This window comes from Drosophila gunungcola, unplaced genomic scaffold, assembly GCF_025200985.1.
Source record: "Drosophila gunungcola strain Sukarami unplaced genomic scaffold, Dgunungcola_SK_2 000001F, whole genome shotgun sequence".
NCBI classification, from domain to species: Eukaryota; Metazoa; Arthropoda; class Insecta; order Diptera; family Drosophilidae; genus Drosophila; species Drosophila gunungcola.
The window spans coordinates 8,382,176-8,402,360 of record NW_026453197.1 but is presented as its reverse complement, the minus strand read 5'-3'; the positions used below and the strand labels follow the sequence as shown (position 1 = coordinate 8,402,360).

General features: G+C 38.6%; 2 protein-coding genes across 2 annotated transcripts; both read left to right on the top strand.

Moving 5' to 3' along the window:
* The first annotated feature begins 6,257 nt into the window (after nucleotides 1–6,257).
* LOC128261428 (phenoloxidase-activating factor 1-like) lies at nucleotides 6,258–7,958 on the top strand. The gene has a single exon (XM_052995123.1). The coding sequence runs from the start codon at nucleotides 6,272–6,274 to the stop codon at nucleotides 7,913–7,915; it is 1,644 nt and encodes a 547-aa protein (XP_052851083.1). The 5' UTR covers nucleotides 6,258–6,271; the 3' UTR covers nucleotides 7,916–7,958.
* A 1,336-nt stretch (nucleotides 7,959–9,294) lies between these two features.
* LOC128261471 (uncharacterized) lies at nucleotides 9,295–11,309 on the top strand. The gene has a single exon (XM_052995186.1). The coding sequence runs from the start codon at nucleotides 10,269–10,271 to the stop codon at nucleotides 11,091–11,093; it is 825 nt and encodes a 274-aa protein (XP_052851146.1). The 5' UTR covers nucleotides 9,295–10,268; the 3' UTR covers nucleotides 11,094–11,309.
* The last annotated feature ends 8,876 nt before the right edge of the window (nucleotides 11,310–20,185 follow it).

Below are 20,185 nucleotides of genomic sequence, written 5' to 3'. Positions count from 1 at the left end.
GAACCATGTACTTATAATTCTATATAGACGTAAGTATAAACTTACGGGTACATTGAAACCAGGGTTTTGCACCCTTCGAAGGGAGTTTTCCTTTGTTTGTCGCAAAATTAAGCGGCTTAAGCAATGAACCTGATTGTGTCTACGTTGGTCTCAGTCTGCGATTGATATTAGTTCTGTCAAACTTATAAGCCAATGAATATATATTGCCAACGTCAGATGAACTTCAGTTACTGACCGATAGGGGATTATACCACAAAATATATATGAACTTTGAGTCACTTTAACATTAATACATGTTTTAATTTCAAGCTTCTTGTTCTGAGAGTGATTAATAGTTTTTTCAGTCCTACAATTTTATTACAAAAATACATTTTGGCATTCTAATGTGTGAAATGACATTGAAAATATTCGTGCATACCTTGCTTACCATCTTTACAAATAGAACTAAAGTTTTTGTACTTTGAGAAAGCTTCTACCTTCGATAATTTAGTTGTAACGTAGATCTTTTTCGGGTGAAACCACGATGAACCAAAATCAGAGATATATGTGCCATTGGGCTTCCACATCAGCTGTAGTTCCGCCAACGTTGGACCAATAAGCTCGCAATTGCAATATTTAACTGACCAAAAGCATAATAGGCATTATCCGAGAACTGAGCGCAATCAAACCATAAAATTAAACTGCAAGCTCATCAAAATATTTGTACATGAACTCGACAATGCAGTTTGATTGATAAACCCCTGCATGGCTGCCCTGGCTGCAACTATAATGAAGTAACTTGATTCCGCAATTTAGGAGCGCGGCGAACCAATCGACAACACTTCATGCAATTTGCAGCAAATCAAACTAAATATTGCACGAAAGTGCTCGGTATTGATGTGCGCCGGGATGTGTGCTTTGCAAATAGTGTGCGCAGATTTTACCAGCAAAATAAATTGCAATAATTATGTTGAAAACGGTATATGGATATATGAATTTGAGGAACGGGAGGGCTTAGGTGGGAATAACCCTTGGCAACTAACGCAAAACTGTTTCAGTTAAATACAATGTAATTATTCAGCCATACAATGCACCCATACACGCACCCATCCGTTCACATACATATGCAATCAGGAATTTCGTAATTATATTTGGGAAGCTGTTAATCACAAAATGCGTGGCCTATGCAAATATCAAAGCCAGGTGAGCTGAAAGTTAGTCTCGAACGCAATTCACACTCTAAATAATTGATGCTCTGAGAGAGGTTAAACGGCTAGCCTATAATGAACTTTGACATATTTTTACTTCAATTCCCTTTGTAAGTCTAAAATATGTAATTATTTAACTTATTTTTATATTTTTATAATTTTTGATCAATTAAAGTTTTCTTAGAAAACAAAAAATTGCAAGACTTAAAAAGTGTTTGATTTAAAAATAACATAACTTAGCAATTAGTTAACTACAATTTTAAGCCTTTCTAAAATTAAAAAAAAAAATACTGTAAACGTGAAAAGAGAATCACTTTGTCATTAGGGTAACTTTGAACCGATAAGCCTTGTGTTTGTATAAATATTTTATCACTTTATTATACAGGGTTCAAATACAGACTCTTTGTAGTTTAGCTGCGGCAATTTGCATATGCTGTTCTGGGCCCGCTAGCTTGCATATTTGGAAATTAACCAAATATGCCGCTGATTTGCTTCAAATTCTGTTAATTTATTTGTTTATTGAATTTATAACGCATTCAATAGCCGCTTGTATGTAGTATAAATATATGAACATATGCTGTAATAAGTAAACGTATGCAAATTAAAATGCCACCTTTATAAACATTTGTTTCAGGCTTGCAGCCTAGCAGCCATTCGTTTATTTGCCTTTGACCCCTGTCATCATTGTGACAGCATGCTTACACGCGTAAAAATTTTAATTAGAAAATCTGTAAAAATATATCAAAAATGTTCACACATATTCAGACAGCTCAGCATACACGAGAATTCCAGTTGTTTGCTGATTTTTGACAAGAAGCCAATGGGATGTCATAAATGCTGACAGAGTAGTCCATTGGTATTTATCATATGCATTTATTTAGTTTAATGAATACAAATGAGGTAAAATTCGGTCTGGTTATAAGTAAATCGGTGATATTGATCTATGAATCTTATTAAATTCAGTAATTTTTGACATAAAAATATGCTAATACTTTAGCAAACTAAAAGTTTTACAGTCCCAACGAAAGAAAACAGAGATTCTTAGGTAACATCGAGCTAATTTAAAAAAATGATTTTCATTTCCCTGTTGTATGTTTAAATAAATAATATTTTAAGCTAAAACAAGATTTATAAAAACAGATGTCTATTCAGTGTTAACATTTAACCTCTTGGCAAACTTAATAAGAAAATATGTAAACTTTTAACTAACATGGAATAAAAAACGTAATTTGGAATGTCTTTAATGTCTTTAATGTCTTTAAATTCTATAGACTGGTAAGTCAAAGAACTCGTTTCGGGTCTTTCCCACTTTCACAACTTGATTAATTCGATATCCCTACCAATCATACCGAAGTCAATTGGCCACATAACCCTCGACGCATTAGGTCGAAGAGCCTGCGACGAGAATTAAGCCCCAGATACCGAAAGGTGTGAAACGGTTATCATTGGCGATAAAGGACTTGCCACGCCCCCAACACGCCCCCTGCGAAATGCCTCCCCTGGGTGACGTGCGAATAATATGGCTGATGCTCTTGCGAAGCTGCCACAAAATTCAATCAATATAATTGCAACACTTTAGCAAAGGACTTCGCCAGGCTCACACACACACTCATACACACACACACACGTTCACATTTACCCACACTTGCACACTTTGATAACTGTGACTGTTACCAAGGCAAATTGCGTAAACAATGTAAAGCGTTTCAAATTTATACCTCGGCCCCAAAAACTTGCCCCAAGGGAACCGGCGGCAACAGCAACTGATGACGAGCTAAAAAAGGAGTAAAAGGACCTAAACATAAACCTGCAAATATGTGTGTGTGTGTGTGTGTGTGTGGGAGAGAAAGTGGGTATAAAGGTGTATCAACAGAGGTAGAAAGGGACCTCAGCGTGTATTTTCGCCTAGAAGTTTATGCACTTAATTAAGCTACTACAGTGCACACATTCGATTGAAAGAGAAATGTTCACTTAGAAAAATAGAGTGTAAATAAAAAATTTTGAATTTTTAATAACATTTTAAAAATTGTATTGCTATATTTTTTTGATTGATTGAAACTACTTCAATATTTCTTTAAAATAAAGTTTTTAATGAAATATTGTAATACTAATATCTGCAAATAAAGAAGCGATTTTGCAAGTGAACATAACTATATATATTTTGTTTTAAAACGAAACGTATTTAGCTCATTTTTTTGGCAGTGTAAAAAGAATATAACCGGAGAAGTAGTCACAACAACTATTTTGTGTGGGAGGGAAAAAGAGTGTCTACTACGCCCGCCTTAAGTTTTCTAGAACAAAGTTTGTCATTTCGTTGGGTGGGCGGAAAATGTGTCGCTGAATTACTCAAAACTCGAACTCAACTTTTCACCAACACACACATGCAATGCAAGACGTGGAAAGTGCGGTGAACTTGTAGCCACAGCTGTGACTTTGAAAATACATTCAATCATTTCCCGAAAGTTTACCCGGACGTGTATTTTATTTATAGTTTTCAACTCATAAAACTGCCCTTCTCTCGCAGTAGGAAATCCAATTAAATTTAAAATTATCAATCAACCGTGCACAATAAATGCTTTGTTGTTTCATGAAGTAAAAAGGTTAACTGACTAATTTGCTTAATGGTCCCAGGTCACGGTGCGATTCACGCCTAATTAATGCAACCAATTTGGCATCATTTTTGTGGGTGTCAGCATTAATTTAATTTTATTTTTAGCGAGTAATAATTCTTGCAATAATTAAATTGCCCATAGAAAGTGTCACAACAAGCGGGATAAATAAATAACATGAATTGGTTTTAGTATTGAATAATAAAATGTAAATAGTAGGTCAAATAAATTCAAAATATAACAAATATGCATGAGATGTTCATAATCGTTAAGCATAAAATGTACTCTGAAACTATAATTATTTATCTACAATATTTTATATTTTTTTTTTAAATATTTTTTTGTTTACAATAAAACATTCATAACATATATATTGATTTTAAGATACTTACATTAAAGCATATAAAGTTGAAATGCCCCTTTAAACGTAATTTAGTTTTCATTCAAACAAGTAATATAATAGAATTTTCTTATAATTTAGGCTAGTAACTCTTATGAAATAGCAAATACTGAGAAGGGAAAATTCCATGCTAAGCACTTTAATTTTTAGATACAAAATGTAGTCCCAATGTATTCGTTATGATTAAAACAAGTAATTCTAATAAAATTGCTAGATTCTGAAAGTATTTTATTGCATTTGCTAGTCCCCCAATGTTGATTAAGGAATGCGAATCGCACGTACGGCGCATTCGCCTTGAACCCTCTGCGAAAGTGCTTCTCGTGCCAGTGTTATTATTTCCTTATTCTTATATAAATCCATTTGAAATGCAACTTTTGCGCTAACGCATAAATCTTCAACACAAATTGCAAACAAGTAGGGCTGGGGCTAAAAAGAAGGCAGCAAAGCGTAGCTGCGAAGCATGTGTTGTGCCTGCGCCACTCCATATAGATATGTACTATATGAAAGTGTGTATCCAGATGCTTGTTTGTATATATTGTCGCAACATCAGTCAGGATTAGTTGTAGAAGTTTACCAGTACGAGACTAGTGTCCCCCCACCCCATCCCCAATCTTGTTTGCCATGCTGTAACCGTCACGCAGAACGCTCCAACATGCTGCCACTTGTACCGCCCATCGCCCACCTCCCACTTGGCCACCACCCAAAACCACCCAAAACCACCCAGAACACCCTACCACCCACCTCCCAGACGCTGATGTTAGCCTTGTCCTTGCGTTGTGTCTTGTCTTGTTGAAGTTTTCTGCACCGACGTTGTTGTAACTGGTTTTGGCTGTTTGTCTTGTCTATCCCATCCAAATGGGTGTGCGGGGAAAGTTGCTCGCATTTTGTTTGCTTAACTCATTCTCGTTGAAAAGGCCAGGGGAATTAGTTAAGCAATTGCGCCGAAAGTTCCTCCAAATGCAAAATTGAAATGTTCCACATAAGCCTGATTCAGAGGCATTTAGAATTGGCTGTCTTCCAGGCAAAACACTTAAGTATAACCGGACTCTCAAATTAAATCTCCAATTTCTTTCTAATATATGCATTTGTTTAAATTGACCATAATCAGCGGATACGATATACGTAATGATATTTTTAAATAGTTCCCTTAATTTTTGTTTGCGGTATGAAAACATAAATCATAAATAAATTTGTGCTTGTCCTTATAGATGAGGCTTGGATATATGGCACCTTAATACCGATACCGAGCACCAAAAAACATGTCGACGTTGCCATCAGGAAGTTCGTGCGCCATCCTGACTTTTCTATAAGAACTGGAACCAACAATGTGGCTCTTCTGTTCCTCCGGAAACCGCTTCAGCTTACCCGCCATATTAACATTATCTGCCTGCCACCGCCGCACCGGAACTTCCTTCGAAACCGATGCTTTGTCAGTGGATGGTGTAAGAAAAACATCGAGGACCACAAGTACATGAACATCATGAAGAAGATCGAGGTGCCGATAGTGGACAGCTTTACCTGCGAGCGGCAACTGCAAGAACCCTACTCCTTTCACTTCAGACTCCATAACAGCCTGATGTGCGCTGGTGGAGAGATCGGCTAGCTTTCCAGCGTTGGCGACGGAGGAGCACCTCTGGTCTGTCCACTTCAAAGCGATCCCGACAGGTACGAGCAGGCCGGCATCGTGAATTTCGGAGCCGGAATCCAAGGCCCGATTCCTACAGTCTACACTGATGTTTCCAAAATGAACGGATGGATTAGGCAGCAGATCAACCTCTTTTTGGAGCAGATCAACCTCTTTTATGTATAAATATATACACTGATAGAAAAATGGAATAATAAAAATAATTATCTGACTATTGAATTTAAAGTGTAATTAAAAATTTTCAAGAATAAGTCATATTTATTCGACAAAAACACTTAACTTAATCTATATACAGTATATTAATTATATACTGCACGGAAATCTGGGTTATCATCTCGGGTCACGTTATCAAGAGAAGTCTGATGTCTATCGCCATATATGTTTTCGCACCCACTTACAGTCGACAGTGTGTTGACAATCAGCAATCCGAATGGTTCCCCTACACGGGTTACTTTTTTACTTTATCCTGGGCCTTCAGCTTACTATTTCCGAAGTCATGGCCAGATTTTGCGGCGGCTCCTTGGAAAACGAGTGTGTGCTGCGGCCGAACTGCAAGATTGGCACCGAGAACGGAAAGCCGATCATAGACTTTCAAGAGCTTCAAGGCGGAAATCGGGGATGTGCCACTACGGAAACCTGCTGTCCCAAATCAGAAGTTCGGAAGATAAGTTCTATGAATAACTGGTACCCATTTCAGCGGAACTGCGGCAACGTCAACAGCATGGGCCTGACTTTCACCATAAGGGGCTTTGATGACCTGGCCCAGGAGGCCGAGCTGCCCTGGATGGTGGCTCTGCTGGATGCCACAAGACTGCAATACAAGGCAGCCGGCTCCCTTATTGCCCCGGATGTGGTGCTCACAGCCACGCATGTGACGCAAAAAGTGAACGAAGGCCAGCTCATTGTGCGGGCTGGCGAATGGGATTTCAATACTAAAACCGAGCAGCAGAAACATGTCGATGTTGCCATCAGGAAGATCGTTCGCCACCCTGACTTTTCTATATCAACTGGAGCCAACAATGTGGCCCTTCTGTTCCTAGAGGGACCGCTCGAGCTATCCCGCCATATTAACATTATCTGCCTGCCGCCGCCGAACCGGAACTTTATTCGAGACCGATGCTTTGTCAGTGGTTGGGGTAAGAAACACATCGAGGACAACAATTACATGAACATCCTGAAGAAGATCGAGGTGCCGATAGTGGACAGATATACCTGCGAGCGGCAACTGCATGAACTTTTGAGGTATTCCTCAGACTTCAGGCTGGATGACACCCTGATGTGCGCCGGCGGAGAAATCGGCAAGGATTCGTGCGACGGCGACGGAGGAGCACCTCTGTTCTGTCCGATCCGAGGCGATCCCCAGAGGTTCGAGCAGGCCGGCATCGTGGCCTTTGGAATCGGATGCGGAGAGGCGATCCCTGCAGTCTACACTGATGTTTCCAAAATGAGCGGCTGGATAACACAGCAGATCGAGGCGAATTTAATTGGGAAGCAGCCGCAGCCGAATTATGGGTGGAAAAACACAAGTATCCGTCAGGGAGATAGACATGCACTAGATGGAGGCAGAAGAAATGTTCCAAATGAAGATGATAAAGCGGCTGGGATTGTACCAAACGATTCCTCAAATAGTGACCAAGAAAATCTGCCCAGTGAAGAAACTGGGAATTATTTTCCCAATGGGGGTAAAGAGCAAGTTGCAGGCGGAAAAGATGTGCATTCGAATTATGGAGACCCTAGACCAACTCCAGTTAGATATAATCCAAATGACGGTCGAGCGAGTGGATATGGTTTAGGTGGAGGCGAAAGGTATCCGGCAAATGAAGACCAAAAACATGTTCCCGCTGCAGGCAACAGATATGAACCAAAAGATATTCCCGGTGAAAACGAAAGACATGTTCCAAATAGTCGCATAGAAAAAGTTGTAGGTGGAGACCAAGAAAATCGATATTTTTCAAATAGTAAAGGTAACCGTATTGTAATCAAAAAATCCATTCAAAAAAATGTAATACTTAATGAAAGTACGAAAACTACAGCGCCGAGCTTACCTGTTTCCATGATACTGATAAAAGCTTAAAACTTTTTTCAAAAATTATCAATAAAAATGGTTGCAAACATTTTCGATTAGTTTTAAGTATTTTTATTGGATGCAAATTATTAGTAAACAAGAAAGCAGCTTAAATATCCTTGCAGCTTTCCAAAAAAGAAAAACATCATGAAAACATCTAAACTTTAAATTACATGAGCATCCACAAAAACCCATTGAAACTATGATGATTCTCTCCCCAATGGTTTCTACATTCCTATGGCAGCTATATGATATCGCTTTCCGATAATAATAAATAAAATTAAAAGCGTAACTCTGAATTTTCTGAAAAAAAATGGAAAATTCCTGAAGTTACAATATATTTGTAATTTTTTCTTTAATACTGCGATTGTTCCCACGAGAGCTATATGATTAATTATAATACCCTCCGCAAGGGTATAAAGACTTTTAATATACAATACTTTTGTTATGGAAAAAATGTTGTGAGCCTGAATAGTAACTCTTATTTTAAATGATATACATGTACGAGAAATAACCTTGAAATCCAGTCCATATTCCAAAGAAGCTTAACCCTCAGTTTGAGCAGCATGGGAACATAAGAATTAATTAGCTTAAAAAGCTAGTTCAAATAACAGGAAGCTTTTGTCGCTCTCGTCCCGGCTAATTGTGGACTTGTGCTGGTCGTTTCATTGATTTATGGCTGCTAATTTCAACGCATGGCGTTCAAAGTATTAAATAACAAGAAGGAAAGCAAACTTCGGCAAGCCGAAGTTCATATACCCTTGCAGCTATTGCATTAATTAAATACTTTTGAAAACATTTAAATTATGATTTACTTGAGTATGTGCTAAAAAAAACATTGAAACTATGATTATTTGCAGCTCAATTATTAGATAGTTATTTTATATATTTTTATTATTTCTATGGGAGCTATATGCTATAGACGTCCGATTTTGATAAAATTTATACCATAATTCTGAAATAATTAAACATTGCTATATGTCGAAGAACTAAACAAAAAATTAAAAAACAGAAAAGTTATAATTTTTTTCATTTATTTTTCCGATTGTTCCTATGGGAGCTATATGCTATAGTCGTCCGATTTTGATGAAATTGAAACCGTAATTCTGAAATATTAAACCATTACTATATCTCGAAGAACTAAACAAAAAATTAAAAAACAGCAAAGTTATAATTTTTTTTCATTTATTTTTCCGATTGTTCCTATGGGAGCTATATGCTATAGTCGTCCGATTTTGATGAAATTTAAACCGTAAATCGGAAATATTTTACCATTACTATATGTCGAAGAACTAAACAAAAAATTAAAAAACAGCAAAGTTATAATTTTTTTTCATTTATTTTTCCGATTGTTCCTATGGGAGCTATATGCTATAGTCGTCCGATCCGGCTCGTTCCGACTTATATACTACCTGCAATAGAAAGACAACTTTTGGGAAAGTTTCATGCAGATAGCTTTAAAACTGAGAGACTAGTTTGCATATAAACGGACGGACAGACGGACAGACGGACAGACGGACAGACGGACAGACGGACATGGCTAGATCGACTCTCCTAGTGATGCTGATCAAGAATATATATACTTTATAGGGTCGGAAACGTCTCCTTCACTGCGTTGCAAACTTCTGACTGAAATTATAATACCCTCTGCAAGGGTATAATAAACTCTAGCCCGCCAAGAGGCTCTCGATCCCGCAGTTTGGCTCCGCCCCCAACATTATCCCCATCGAGCACCCTGCTGAGCTGCAATTTCGGACGAGGCGCCACGGAATATGAGACTGTGGCCGCCCGCCAGACTTTACAAGTGTTTTCCGTCCATTTTATGGACCAGCTCCTTTCCCCACTGGGTCTGTAATGGAATTAAAGGCGTAATGCAATACAGCTGGCAAAGTTTTTGCAGCGGTTATTTCCATGGGCTCTCGTTACTGTTCGTTCTTTTGCCTGCCAGTAGCCGTCGTCGCTTCTCTAGACAGGCATTAAATTTAATTAATATCTTCTGTTTTTTAACAGAGTGAGGTCCTCAAAAAATGTGATACTGTTCGCTGTTGTTTCTTTTGGCGCTTATTGTTATTTAATCTATGTCAGATTGATTCAGAGAATTGATTAAATTTGTTTAAGCCATTACAATTAGTTGCAACCTAATTAGTTAAGTTTCTTAGAGCCGTTTCTGTTTTAGTTTTGCAAAGGGTATTATAATTTCAAAGCAGTAAAGGAGACACGTCCGACCCTTTAAATTAAATTTAATTAAATCGCACACTCTATTTTTAGTTGGCCATGCATTTGCCTTTAAAATCATTAGGCTACAGCTAATCCAGAAGTCTACAGCTCACCCAGAAAGCAAGCTAATTTATATTTTTTCAAAATGAAAAAGATTGCTAAAAATTCTTCAACACCTGAGGCTTCTTCCATTTGTACTGCCCAGCCGGCGGCGACATCCACGCCGACTAACTTAATCCGTAGAAGTCCAAGGTTGATGTCTCTCCGAAGGGATTCGACAGCATCGGGTGACTCGTCTTTGGTGAGCCGTATACCACTAACATTCGCGGGTATCAAGGGTCGAAGGCCGATTCGTGCATATAACACCCCAAAGAAGACCACTCAGAGAGCGCCGAGGACCCCGAATCAACCGAGTTCCCCGGTGTTCCCAAAGATTGTCAAAAAGACAATGAAGACGCCAATGAAGACATCAAACCACTCACCAACCGAGTCTCCCAAGAATTCGCCAGTGAAGTCTCCAAATAAACTAGAGTTTTCTCCTAAGCCAGATTCCCCTGAAGCTGGCACCAGTTCAGCTTTGTCGGCACAACAGAATGGAAGAAAGCGGACTCTATTCCAAGGATCCTCAACATCGACAGGCTTCGAAACGCCCACAAAACGAGCCCGACTCTCAGTTTTAAAAGTGAACATGGTATCGCCTTTCTCCATGAATCGTAACAAGGAAATAAAGTCCGTGGTCGTAGATGGTGATAGCCGCTCTGAAGTGTCCTACGAGATCCCACCCAACGTGGACCAGCAAGTCGTGTTGCCGGAACTTCATGAGGGGCTAGTGGAGCCAGAGAACCAGATTCAGGAGGATTCATTCCCGATTCAAATTGAGGCAAGGGAGTGCCGCGAAACGTCAACCAACACAGACATTTCGATTCCACCAAATGGAAATACCCTTCGTAAGGGATGCAGCATCATGTAAAATCCAAACATTACAGATTACATAGTTGAAATTTGATTCTTCAAAAGCACAGACATTCCGGATAAATACCTTCCCTACTTGTCTCAAGAAAATGTAAATTTTGTTCAGGATCATGAATACATTTAAAAAGAAGAAAACGATACATATCCACCTGATTAACTTGTTACGCAAATTAAAAAATAATCGTATTCTACCAATTCCGGAGAATCGATATGATACCCCGCATTATACTAGTGTTCTTTCGTTTGTTTTTCGGGTTTTCAAATAAAGATTATCATTAGGTTGCAGCAGGCCTCTAACAATTCTCCCTTCTGCCGAGGCCCAGCACTAGCATGATTATATAATCTACACTTTTGCAGACAATAAAGTTCTTTCAGCGCACTTTGTAAGCTGGCGAAATGCACAGAAATGGCATTATCACGTTGCACACAGCTAATTTGCAAGCGAAGGAGGGCGAGGGACAAAAAGGGCGGCCAAAGAGAAAAGAAAACTGAATTATATTTGCACAATAAACTTGGCAGCCGCCGTCTCTCTATATTATTGTGCTGCTAGTTGCTTGTTTGCCTGTGTGTTCACTGGTATCTACAGCTATCTGTGGGCAAAAGTAATAAGATGCCAGTACGCCCGCTTTTGCTAACCTACCAAACACACACTGTAGGAAAAAATGTATAGCATTTTCATTTTAAATACTGATTTTGATTAGGAAAGAGTGGGCTCTTCAACCATTCCGCCACATTACAATAACATCAGAAACACTTCCAAGGACAAACAAAATTTGAAGATATCATGGCCGAATTACACCACTCTCCCTTACATTAATTTCTAGAGCATTTAAAGTATTAAAACAAGTACGATCAAAATCGAATCATAAAATTACATTTGGGAAATACCGTTAATTAAAAAGTAAGCTATGCAAAATATTATATTAACTTACTGAATACAATATAAGTAATTTTCAAGTGTGAAAAATGTTATTAAATTATTTTGATTAACCCTCTTTCGACCAGTGTGGATGGGAAGTAGAGGAAAAAATGGGCGTAGGAACTGCGGTTCAATGGGTGAAGCACTTTTTGGGGCGGGTCTGCTGGGTGCATGCAAAGAAATTTGCATGGATTTTGAACGTAATAAGCGAAATGTGACTGCAAAATCCAATTTGTAATGAGAAAAGTAGTACGAATTGTCTGTGTATCTGTGTGTGCGGCAGCTACAAAAATATAGCAGCATATTTCTAGGCGTATTTATGAGCTGCGCTTAGTTTGCCGTCACATAGCGTGATGATTGTCGGGGGCTTGAAGGGCGTGGCATCGGCGGGGAAAAGTGCGCGTGCTAAAATTATGCAATACAATTATGCGAACAGGCCTGCAACTCAGTGTTTGCATGTGTGCCCTGCGCCTCGAAACGTGACTTGTTTTTGGTAGGCTTACGCCGGCGATCCCCCAATTTGTTTGCGGCTGCTTCGTGTTGTTTTTCCTCGTTTTTTGCTTGCAATGGAACTACAATGGAATTTGTTTTTGCAGCCATGGATAAGTTTTCGGACCATCTGCACACTGGAATTGAAATATGAAAAAAATTAGAATATTTAACTATTATGATCAAACTTGTGAAAGGTTTGGCTTGTTTTAGCCAGCTACATGACCTACTTCTACATATCCTTGAGCATAACTTTATGTTGGTAATCCCAAAATTATCTCGAAATTAGCTTCTACAGGTTCGGATTGGAATCCTATCAGAGAAACAATCTTTTAATTTGTTTTTTTTTTACAGTACATTGATGTTACAAAAGAAAATATGTCAAATTAGAAAATCTTTTTAGTTTACATGACCACGCATCCCTTAAAAAATTTACCATGAATGTTTGCTTTCGGAGGTATAGAAATTTCTGTGTTGGTTGACGTTTCGCGGCACTCTTTTGTTTCATGGGGTTGAATCTGGATTGAATCCTTCCGAATCTCGATCTTTTGCTCAACTTGGGGATTCGCAGGAAAAGGAGATACCATGTTCACTTGCAGATTTCCGAGTTGACTCCGTTTTGCCGGCGTTTTGACTAGAGGACTTTTTTTTTCATTCCGTTGTACTGTATAAGATGAACTAGTTCCTGCTTTAGGAAAACCTGACTTAGAAGAGATCCCTGACTTCATTGGTTTCTTTGCTGGTGAGTTCACTGGAGACTCTACTAGTGACTTCACTGGCAAATTTGGCGTTTTAATTGGGGTCCTCACTGGCGTCTTGACAATCTTTGGGGACTTTGGGGAATTCGTTTGACATAAGTTCCCCGACGAATTCTCAAGGGTCTTGCAAGCACGAATCGGCTCGAACCGCCGTACCAACGTCGAGTCACCTGATGCCTTTAGATTTCTTTGGAGAGTCTTAACCTTGGTGCTCTTTCGTATCAAGTTACTGGGCGTTGATGTAGCCGCCGGCTGGCCAGAGCGTATAGAGGCAGCCCCGGGCGTAAAAGAATCTACTCCATCAGTTTTCTTTAAGCCTGGATTGCCTGGTGAATTGCTAGCAATCATGACCGTTTTCATTTTCAAAAATTATAAAATATACTTGATCCAAGTTTCCAAATGCAAATATATATGCTTATGAGCGAATAAGCATTTCCAACTAGATTCCATTTTTGCGAGATAATAAATTCCACAAAAATTCGTAGTCACAAGCTCATATGAACTTTTTGCTGCAAAATACACTACATATCTATAATTTATATACTTAAAGAGCTCTTCAACAGTGCACAATAAGCCAAAAAAATTGTCATATTTGTTGAAAATTTTAATTTCATTTTATAAGTTCCCCAAAAATACTTGTTATTTAAATTTGTAGAGCTGTAAAACTAAGTTATTTAAGAATAGAGTTCTCATTCAACATATTTTTACATTAAATTTGATCATGTTGTCTTTACACTGCCATTCGTTCGTGTCCATTAAATATAATTTCCAGCACGCGCCTGAAAGTATGCTATAATTCACACGTAGCACAAACAAACTGGCCAGGACCTGCGGTTGCTCCTGGACGGGAAAAAGCCTTCCTGTTTACAATTCATAAGCAATTTCGGACTGGCGACAATCCGAGGCGAGGCTCCCATGTTGGGAAATCAACCTCTGCACCACACGATTTTTAATTATTTTGTTGCATTTTCATTTCAGTTCTGTGTTTTGTTTTGCTTACCCAAATAAACAAGGTCCGTTGGTCGCCTGTTTTTCATGGGGAAAAGAACACAAGCCTCTCAAGGATGGCAAAGCTCCTTCCCTGGCTGTGTGTATTCTCTTTTGTGTAATTACAAAACGTGATTTTCTCTTTGTTTAGTTATCCTCTTTGGCCAGACAACATTCCTCGGTTTATGTTCATTTCTGTTGCCTGTCTTTTCTAGCTTACGTTTTTTTCAGTGGTCAGTGTATTGCTGCAGCTGGAATGTTTCAGAGGTGTCGTAAAATAAAAATCCAATCCATCAATATTTACTGCACGTTTTATTAGTTGCTACCACGTTGATGCCCGATGGCTTAACCCCGGGGCAACTCAAAATCATTTAAATTTGTTTACCCTTGCGTAGGGTAATAAAATGACTCCCAAAAGTTACCCACTCAGTAAAGGTGACCTCTTTGAAATGTATTTTTAATACTGAATATGTATTTCATTTGTATATATTATGACAAATTTTAAATCACATATTGGACAGACCACTAAAATTTGATCCAAAAAAAAACAGTAAAAAGACTAAAAGAAAATGGAAATTTATAAATTGATTTTTGAACATACATCGGTACCTAAGCTTCATTTCAAGCTCAATTTTGTTGAAAACATTTATGGGCGCCGCTCTGTTCATTGCTGTCAAATTAAATCAATCATACGCACTGTGTGCCCAACACATACAGCATTTAACATATCCTGTGCGAAAATCAAACCCATTGAACCGCAAATTCGATGTCAAGCAATTTTATGCCAGCGAAAATCTTTCAAAGTTAATTTTCAACACACGAGCAAACAGAAGAGTGAAGACAGCTACTCAGTAAGGGGCGTTAAAATTGTATGACTTCAACGGACTTCAAAGCGTCAATAAGCAGACAAATATAGACGAATGTGTAGGATTGTATGATTGTTAGGGAGTTGAGGACAGGGGAGGCAGAACATTTTGGCCAGGTGGGCGTGTCCAATGGAAATAGCCCGGCTGTCTGGCAAACAAGCTGACTGATAACGGAAGCTGGCAATGCACGTGTTTACCTCTGGATATTTGCCGGCTCCCATGGAACAGGATGGCCTCGCCACCTCTCGCTCCCTCCAGCTGTCTCAGTCTGTCTCTGTTTGTCCCGCTGCAGGACGATAATGACGACGACGGTGGGCGGGGCAGCTGGGGGCTGGAGAAGGGCGGCAGGGGCTGCTGATGTCACACATTCATGGTCATTTTGCTGAGTCAATCGTTTGAAAAATTTATGTTGCCTTGAAAGGAAAATTTGCCATCATCGTCGTTTGATTCTCAGCACTGCACACAACACAGTGGCACGAAATTATCAAAACTGACTCTAATATTAAACAATATTTATAGTTGATAGCAAAATATTGAAAAAATTTAATAATTTTAATTCTATTGACCAATAATAAAGATTAATTTATATAAAAAACTGTCTTCTTTAAATAAATTCAATATAAATCATTCTTTAATAGACATGGCTTTCAGCTTTTTGTTTGTGTGCTTAAATTAAGTAATCTTTGGAAATAAATATCAAAATCAAGGGGTATTTCATAACAAATAAGCTTTACTTTTTTATAAAATTTTATTGTAGCATATTGAATACAATTGAGCTAAAAAATTAATATTTTACGGATATTTTCTTACGATTTTTAATAGATCTATTAAGAGCACTAGGTCGACGATACTTTTGAAATTCTTGCCATTCAATATGCCACTAATTTTGCGAAAGTTTAACCAATGTGCGACAGCGAGACAGAGGGAGATCGAAATAAAGCAAGAAAGAGAGGGTGATAGTCAATAGATGCGGTTCATTTAACTTGACTGAATGTGCATCGCTTGCTAACCTGGCTCCATTCGCATAGTCTCCTTGACTGTCTGGTCGGATCGAGTTTCGGCCTTTTCGACCATAGCCCCGAACTCTATTCATGTTTATGAAGTGCTGATGTGTGTCTGATTTAATTGAAATTTGATGCACTTTTCGATGTCTGCCCTTGAAGTCAGCAAAAGTGTTTCATTAGACTTCAGTCATGTTTAACCACTTAATTACGGCACTTTGGGGAAAACATTTGTTTTAGGTTGACTTTTAGAAGAAACAAATTGTTTAACAAGCTTTTTCTAAATAAGAAGTAAAGTGTTTTGTATGCACTAACAATTAAAAGTGTTTTTAACAAATAATGCACAAACTATCGTCCCAATTGAACTAGATTTAGTAAGGAAGCTAATCGCTCAAATCAGCCAAACTAAATTTCTTAATTAATACCATAATTTTTATTACCTTACCATAAATTGAATTTTCGAGAACATCAAAATGTAGAAAATTTCTTTTAAATTATATTTTAATCTTAAGTCTACGGGGAGACTATTGTTGTGGTCTTATTGGTTTATTTTCTACACATAAAATGCAGATCATCTCCGTGCAAAATGTAATTACATTCTGTACGTTTCTCTGCTCACAACATTTAAGATTTTAATTTCCCACTCAAATGCAGACAATATCCTCTAAACGCGACAGAGTACCCTTTTTAATGCGCTTAAAGCTGGTCGCGGAACGGGAAAAAAATGTATGTGGGCAGCCAAGTGTCAGCGACAGCCAGAGGCGAAGCAAAACCTAGAAGTTGCCCACAAAACAACAGACCTAACTTTCCACAACCCTTCATAGAATCGCCCCTAACTTAGTAACGAAAAAATGTGCCGAGAAAGTAGAAGAGATGGAGAGAAATATAGGGGGAAACGGCGGGTAAAACTTAACAAGTTCACTTAGAAGAAATTAAGTTTTCAGCATTTATGTTAGGAGAACTGTAAAGAAAAACTTTCTTAATGAAGCGACGACAATGTGGTGAGCAATGAAGAAATGTTAGCAAAAAAAATCGCACTACTGTTGCGCAAGAAGAGCACAAGTTTCCAATGAAAGCATACTAAATGAGGTCCCCCAAAGAGTCACGAAGAGAGAAAAAACTTTAAAACTTTAACCCATTTGGTATGGCTTAAATTATTTATTTATTTTTTGTTTAAATTCGAAATTAACTTTTCAAAACTCCAATTGTTTTTAAAATTTCAAAAACATTGAATTGAAAATGATGATAACAGTTAAACCCTCTAAAAGAATTGTTATTTGTATTTCTATATTGTTTGCGTTATTATAAATATTTTTATTTATTTTTCAGCACCATTGTTAGGAAAAGTAAATTTAAAATTAAATCAATTCTCAGAATCCTTGGCCTTAGCTAAAACCAAAAAAATTTTCCAAACCTTTCCCGCTGCTGTTACACGTCCAATGCTTATTAATTATTTGCCAAGTGCTTTTGGATGGGGACTCATCAATCCATAGCACACCCAAAATTAAGCTAATTTTTTACCCACTCAATGTTTTGGGGTGTGCGAAATGGGTCTGAGTCAAAAAGGTGAGCCCGCCGCCTTGTTTTCAAACTCTTGGTAATTTTTTACATCCGTAACTCACACACACCGACCTGTGGACCTGGACCCCTGAGTATATTTGTGAGAAAAGCAGCCACAGTTGGAAAACTTTTCCAGTCGCTCCCTTTTGCCCCGCAAAGCTGTTTTGGATGCTGTGGATAGCGATTTTCCACTGCTTCCACTCTTTTTTTCTGGGGGGAGAATTTACTCTCTTGAAGATAAATTATATAAGCATTTCCCAAAGGTTAACGTGATAAATTTCCGGCAGCGTAAGCAAAATATCGCCAAAGAAAAACCCAAAGTCTGGCTTCGATCTTGCGGCCGATTTGCAGCAAAAGGACTCGGCGCATATGTGTGTGTGCAAGTGTGTCAGATAAATTGTTTATGTGTCTGTGGGGAAGCGATTAGTGTTAATGGGTTCCTACCATCCATTCCCACAAACTTTCTTAAAAAATGTGTGATTTTTGGCTTTATTTTTTCTTTTTGTTTCCTTTCTTTTTTTTTGGCGATATTGGACTCAAGTTTTCTTTTCAAACACTTGGGCTGCGCCGCGTATGAGCAATCGATAAGTGCACGCTCAGAGAGGATGAAAACGGTTGGACAGTTGGACAGTTGGATAGACAGTCATATGGGAACCAGTCGTACATCGGGATATATATTTTCAATTTCTTTTTCAGCAGAACGCACATAAAGTTTGCCAAGCAATGCTGCCAGTGCCGAGATTGCAGCCGGGCCAGGGATTGCCAGGACAACGGGCAGGACATTCCCAAAAGTGCCCTAGCCATTGTCATTGCATCGACTTTTGCTGGAGTTTCATGTTTAAATGTCAATTTCTCTACGAGCCAAAGTGACCAACGAGCGAGCCACCGACATCCAGTTGTTGCTGCTCCTCCGGATTCTGCTCCTTCTGGTCCTTCTCCTGTCCAAGTCTTTTTTCGCCTGTCCTTGCGCATTTCACAGGCACAGATGTAATGTGTGTAGAGGCCATGGCATATATTTTTTAACGCCAGAGCGTTGGTATGGCTGGAGTTATTTTTTCAATTACTTCATTGTTGATAGCAGGCGGACAGAGGGACGGGAGAAAGTAGCTGAGATTGTGGTCAGTTTGGCTTTGCCATTGTTTACCCGACTCGATTAGGAGTCCAAGGTGTTGTGATTTGTTGGGCCAAGGATTTAGTTGGACAAATATTAAAAACTTGTGCTCGAAGTACGTCGGATGGTGAAAAGTGAGCTAAATAAACTAAGGGGATTTAGCTTAACAAAAACTTCAAAAACATTGCAAGGAAGAGGCAATCATATAAATAAACCACTCAATATAATTGAACTTAAATTTAAAACTTAAAACTTCAGAAATTTTTAAAATTTATTATATGTTGGTTCTTCTTAAAGGCTTAAATATTTAGAATTTTTTCGAATTGGGATACATTGTTAGGACAGTTGAGTTATTATTTAACCGCAAATCCCTTGTTGCCACAGAAACTGTTAATTAATTAAAAATTAAAATTAATTTAAATTTTAGAAAAAAAATTCAAAGTCTACTTTTGGTTGGTTTAAAGTCGTTTAGTCAAAACTTTAAAGGTTTTCGTTGACCTCAGAGACAAAAATAGTACAAGTCTCGATATATTTCCTCAACTGTGTTTTAATAAGTTGCCTAATGCTAATAATTAAAGCAAGACTCTCAGGTCAGTAAGCTAGAGCAACCTCTCCGGTTCCCATAAACATCGAACAACGCCGGACAACCTAAACAACTCAATAAATCAACTGTCGAATGAGTAGCCCTTCCTGTCGCCAGAGAAAAAACTGTAAACAAAACACACAAATGTCAATCCTTTCGCCAGCGAACCGAACTGGGCGGCGGGGCATGGCAATTAGTCCTGCCAGAGTGTCCTGACAGAGTGGGTGGGGTCAAAGGCTTAGTGCTACTAATTTTCAATTTGCATGACACCCAGCCTGCCATCGATAGGCGGTTGATGGTGATCCCCATGACGACGATTACATCGGGCAGCAAAATATAAATAAGTTTGGCAATTTAATTGAAATGGGCCGGGGGGTTGAAGAGCTCACGGAAACGACTATTTTGAATGAATTAAATGGCCGTCGAAAATCTTTATTTATAACAGCTGCGAGCCAACTCCGCTGCCCTCCTGTTCACCGACCAAGAACCCCTGCTCTTCTGTGTCTGCTGGCATCAGAAATATTAAATGAAACGGAGTAAATCCCATTGTCACCCGGTTTCGGGATTCGAAATTGGCAAATAATTGACAAGCTATTTGGGGCGTGTTGATTGGCAAAAACTAATGCCAGCAGGGCGCTACTCTGCGCAGCGAGACACAAGGGCGGCGGGAAATCGATATACATTTGACTGATGGACATCGTGTGCGGGGCCAGCCAGAACAAAGGACATTGGGCAGAGTCGTCAATTTATTGCCTTATATAATAGTTTATAGCTTATGTTTAGAAATAGTTGTATTGTGTATGCAACGTACAAATA

What these genes read in the sequence shown, in the direction of transcription:
- LOC128261428 (XM_052995123.1), top strand. Translation starts at nt 6,272, where the DNA reads ATGGTTCCCCTACACGGGTTACTTTTTTACTTTATCCTGGGCCTTCAG.
- LOC128261471 (XM_052995186.1), top strand. Translation starts at nt 10,269, where the DNA reads ATGAAAAAGATTGCTAAAAATTCTTCAACACCTGAGGCTTCTTCCATT.